At 37.1% G+C, this 5,353-nt stretch overlaps 1 protein-coding gene across 1 annotated transcript; it reads left to right on the plus strand.

Annotated features, from left to right (window-relative positions):
* Positions 1–674: 674 nt before the first annotated feature.
* On the plus strand, positions 675–3,985 carry LOC116410931 (putative coiled-coil domain-containing protein 195). The gene is made up of 2 exons (XM_031902591.1): positions 675–1,069; positions 3,002–3,985. Exons 1-2 carry the CDS (start codon positions 714–716, stop codon positions 3,132–3,134), a joined length of 489 nt encoding a protein of 162 aa, XP_031758451.1. The 5' UTR covers positions 675–713; the 3' UTR covers positions 3,135–3,985.
* Positions 3,986–5,353: the final 1,368 nt, after the last annotated feature.

The raw sequence follows: 5,353 nt of genomic DNA on the forward strand, positions 1-5,353 counted from the left end.
AGGCTTTTCACAGGGTTAAAAACAGAAGGAAAATGGAATGTCTTTAAAATGCTTCTAAATAAATATACAAGTCAGTCAAAATGCAAAGCCTTTATGTTTGAAATAAGTATTGGTGTTACGGTTGGTAAGAAAAAAAATCACGTTTACTTCATGGTGCTTAAGTCTGTTGTTCTAAAATTTAGTCTTCTTGACCCAACGGGTGTTTGTTTTTTACAACAATTCATGAAAAAGTAGGCTTTGGTCACTTTTACCCAGGTGTTGTACATGTGTGATACTTACTGGGTTGTTAGAATCTGTGACATGAAATTGTCATGCAGCACATTTATATACAGGTATAGGACCCATTATCCAGAATGCTCGGGACCAAGGGTATTCCGGATAAGGGGTCTTTCCGTAATTTGGATCTCCATACCTAAAGTCTACAAAAAAATCAATAAAACATTAATTAACCCCAATAGGATTGTTTTGCATCTAATAAGGATTATTTATATCTTAGTTGGAAACAATTACAAGTTACTGTTTTATTATTACAGAGAAAAAGGAAATCAGTTTTAAAATTCTGAATTATTTGGTTAAAATGGAGTCTATGGGAGACAGGCTTTCCGTAATTCGGAGCTTTCTGGATAACGGGTTTTCGGATAAGGGGTCCGATAACTGTACTTGTTTCCATAGCAGTGCCGGCAGTATTTATTGCCCCAGTTAATATCTTTATAATGAATCCCTATACTAAGGCTTGCACCAAACTAGCAGCCCATTTTTTACTTGCAACAGGATTGCATTTAAGTCACATTTACAATGTTTCTGTGTTTAATACCACAGGTACAACAATGACTGTGCGAAGGTATTCAATGTCATCATCTCTTACCTCTACCCCCGGCTATTCTAAATCCAGTGTAAATATGAAAAGAAACTCCAGCACTGGAACATTGGATCTAAATGGAACTGTGCAGAAAGCAGGATCTGATAATGAGCAACTACTGACCTCAGAGAAAGGCAAGAGCATTAATATACCAGTAGAGGACCTCACCCCTAAGTCAAGCTCCTTCCAGGAACATATGCGTAAGTGCAGGTATGATGTAGATAGTTCATTACATTAATATGTTTGTGGGATTTTAAAGTATTTGGACTTATAATTATAACAAAAACAAGGTATGAGACAGCAGGGCAGGCAGGTGCACTAATAAATCTATTTATTGTCATCATCCACATCCACATCATACAGTTGGGAGAATAGAAACTGACCTGCCAAGCCTTAGCAGCTTATTTGTTATGTAGAATAAATAATAGTCATTGTTTGCATTGAAAGGACTCAGTGCAACTGATTAAACCAGCAGAAAAGATGAGAAAACCCACTTGGCAATGTTCAGAGTTGCAATAAACGCTAGTGAATCTGCATCAGTGATTGTACAGGTATAGGACCCATTATCCAGAATGCTCGGGACCAAGAGTATTCTGGATAAGGGGTCTTTCCGTAATTTGGATCTCCATACCTTAAGTCTACTAAAAAATCAATAAAACATTAATTAAACCCAATAGGATTGTTTTGCATCCAATAAGGATTAATTATATCTTAGTTGGAATCAATTACAAGGATCTGTTTTATTATTACTGAGAAAAAGGAAATCAATTTTAAAATTATGAATTATTTGATTAAAATGGAGTCTATGGGAGACGGGCATTCCGTAATTCGGAGCTTTCTGGATAACGGGTTTTCGGATAAGGGGTCCAATACCTGTACTTATTTGCCCAAAATCTTCCATTATTTTCATGTGGTCAGTCATATTAATAAGAAATGTGTTTTGAATTATTTGCTTAAAATGGAGTCTATGGGAGATGGCTTTCCTGTAATTCAGAGCTGTTTGGATAATGGGTTTTTTGGATAACAGATCCCATACCTGTATAGCAGTGGTGCAGTTAACAACTCATCAGAAGGAACATGACATTAGTCCATCAGTCCATCAACCCACAGCCAGAAATGCGCATTTATCATTTAATGGATTAGTGCAGCAAACATTGTTCAGTTACTATGGGCACTTGGACAAAGATTTGTCTTGGTATTTAAGCCCCAAATATTATTTCAAAAGGAATTTGTAATTCAACAATTTACAATATAGGCTATGCAATCTAGTACAAGTTTGGTATCCCTTATCTAAAAAAGCATTATCCAAATTACAGGAAGGCCGTCTCCCATAGGGTCCATTGTAAACAAATAATTCTAATTTTTTTTTTCTAATAATTCTTATTTTTTCTTTGTAATAAAACAAATCCTTGTACTTGATGGTAACTATGCTTTATGACTGTATATTGGTAGCAAAATATTTTTGGGTTTATTCTATGTTTAAATGGTTATGGTATGGTGATCCAAATTACAGAAAGATCCCTTTTCGGAAAACCCAGGTCCCAAGCATTCTGGATAATACATCTTATACCATGACATTTCAAACCCATGTTGGTAGGATATTGGGTGTGAGATATTATGGATCACTATGCTTAGACTTAAGGTGGCCATACACGCTAAGATTTTTCTCCCCCTAACAACCAATTTCAGTGCAATCCAACATATCTGTCAAATTATCGCAAGGTTAATGGGCACCAAACAATTTTTCATTAAAGATCGGTCAGAAAATCGATCAGGTGGGTTTTTTCGGCGTTAGCCATGAAATTTGCCCCTTATCCAGTTGTTTGCAGGACCAAGCAGGTAGTTTTCCCAGCTTCAACTTTACTAGACGATATCGCTTGCAATGGTCGTATACATTGATGGGTAAATTGTACTTTTAAACAATCATTTTAAGATAAGCTCGTTCCTACGATAACAAATAGATCTTTAAAAAATCTTCTCATGTATGGCCAGCTGTAGTTTAGAAGCCATGCTGGTAGGATAAGGCTGTATAAGGCTTTGTTATGAACGTGACTATTCTGGAGAGCTGCTAAGTTAAAGGCAGTTCATGTACTGTAGGTAACAAAGCGATTTAGCTTATCTGACCCCAGTGTTTTTTCCTAGGGGCAAAGTAAAGGCTGTTACGTTTCTGTTACCAACGGATATGCAGAAATACCAGGAAACACAAAAGACTCTGAAAGGTTCTGAAAATCAGAGCAAAAATCATTTGAGCACAATAATGGAAAAGGATCCATGAGCTGGTGAATTTTTTAAGACCATCTGAGTCATTCCCACGGGCCGGCACTAAGAGGATAGCTCGGAATAGGGTTACATTTTTTACACAATGCTCTGGCAAGGCGCCTTCTCATATGGACAAAGCAATTGCTCTGGGTCTCTCAAGCACTGTTATTCGAAACCCAAAGCCATTTTTTTAAAGGACATCTATATAGTTTTTCAATTACTTAAATGTCTCATTTGTTCTTATGTCTCATGATTGTTAAATACTGTATATCTAAATACATGTATAGATTTCCTCTGTACAGAATAACTTTGAAGCTCACATACATGTAAATAACTTATACAGAATTACGGTGCAGTATTTGTATGTAACTTTGCAATGTCTGATACAAACCTGCCAAATATTGTTTGAGCTCAAATATGTTAAAAATAAACACAGTACTGTTTGAGAACATGCAGAGGCTCACTAGTGATAACCAGAAAACCCTGTGGAGGTAGGTACTTGCATGGGTACTTGCCTACGAATGTGCTGTTCATTTGAAACCCTTTCTATGGTAAATCAAGTTAACCATAAAAATCCTGCATTATACTGGTACACAGACCAGTTCCAAAGCAATCCAATCACTTCATGTAGTCAATTGTGTGAGTGGCCAAAGTGAACCGAGTTGTTTCTTATATAGTCAGTCTTGTATTGTAACAGATTCAGCAGCTTTTTGGCCCCATTATGAGAGCTAAAACTACAGGCAACTCAACTGATATCAGATCTGGGTTAGGACAGATATCAGTCAATATGTGTGGAAAAGCTTGATGAGTTACATAGTTATATAGTTGGGTTGAAAAAAGATCAGAGTTCATCAAGTTCAACCCTTCCAAATAAACCCAGCACACACACCTATACTTACTAATCTATACACTCACATACATAAACTATATATACCAACATTAATACTAACTGTAGATTGGACACTATGCTTGTTCAAGAACTGATCCAGGCCCCTCTTAAAGGCATTAACAGAATCTGCCATTACCACATCTCTAGGAAGGGCATTCCCCAACCTCACTGCCCTCACTGTGAAAAACCACCTACGCTGCTTCAAATGAAAAACACATGGGGCGATTAGTTACCAGGCACGATTACCCTCCCATCTAGATTGTAAGCTCTATGGGACAGGAACCTCCATCCTATTGTGTCTTTGACTCTTAACTTATTGTAACTGTATCTTGTATTTATTTATGTTTTTATTGTTATACTTTGTATTTATCTATTATTATCTTAATAACCCTCCTGTTTGTATTAATGTATTCTACTGTACAGCGCTGCGTACATAAGTTGCGCTTTATAAATAAAGATATACATACATACATACGATTAGTTGCAGCAACTTGTATTTTAGCATATGGTGGCTTAATTGAGTGATAGTTGCCACAATCGTAGTTGCGGTGACTAATCGCCCCATGTGTCTTTGCCCTAAAAACCATACTTGCACAGACTTGTAGTATTGTAATGATGTCCTCTAGTGACAGGTCTGTACAGGGCAACAAAGTAAATCAGCCCTATTTTGGTTAGACAAATCAGGCAAAGACCAAAATGTCCATGCTGTGGACCTATTTTTTGTGTTTGGGGTTGGACTATTATATGCTGGGGGCCACAGTCCTCCAGTTTGACAGCCCTGTTTTAATGTATGTCCAACTTCAGTTAACTGAAAGAGAAATCAGAGTGGAATTTATGGGAGTTGATTATGGTCAGGTAAAATTGTTACCCCCTCTTTGTTAGGTTTACTTTTCTCTCTGGCTGAGCCTTGTGGGATCAGAGGAGCAAAGAACTGTGCCAGTCTATTCAGTGGGACTAGAGGAACTGCAATAATTAAAACACCCCACCTTTTTTTTCCGGCCACTGCTCAACGTCTAGGTTTCCTTCTCAAAAAGCAGCCATGCTAGAAGTTTTTTTTTAAGCATGGAAATTAAAATACACCCTGTTTAGTTGAAAGTGGGTCATACAATCACTTTATATTTCTATAAATGGTAAGAGTGGTGGGATAGGTTGTTTTGCCAAGGGAGCCTCCTAAATCTGCATATATCTGTTCATTCATTTAATGGGAGCTACCATGCTGTTCTTTATTAAAATACCCAGTTGATTTTAGAGTGCAGGGGCCTCTGGTGGTCAGATAATAAACTGACAGAATCATTGATCTGCTGTATAGAATGATATTAACACAAAGCCTATGAAAACATACAGTG

This window comes from Xenopus tropicalis, chromosome 5 (assembly GCF_000004195.4).
Source record: "Xenopus tropicalis strain Nigerian chromosome 5, UCB_Xtro_10.0, whole genome shotgun sequence".
Taxonomy (NCBI): Eukaryota; Metazoa; Chordata; class Amphibia; order Anura; family Pipidae; genus Xenopus; species Xenopus tropicalis.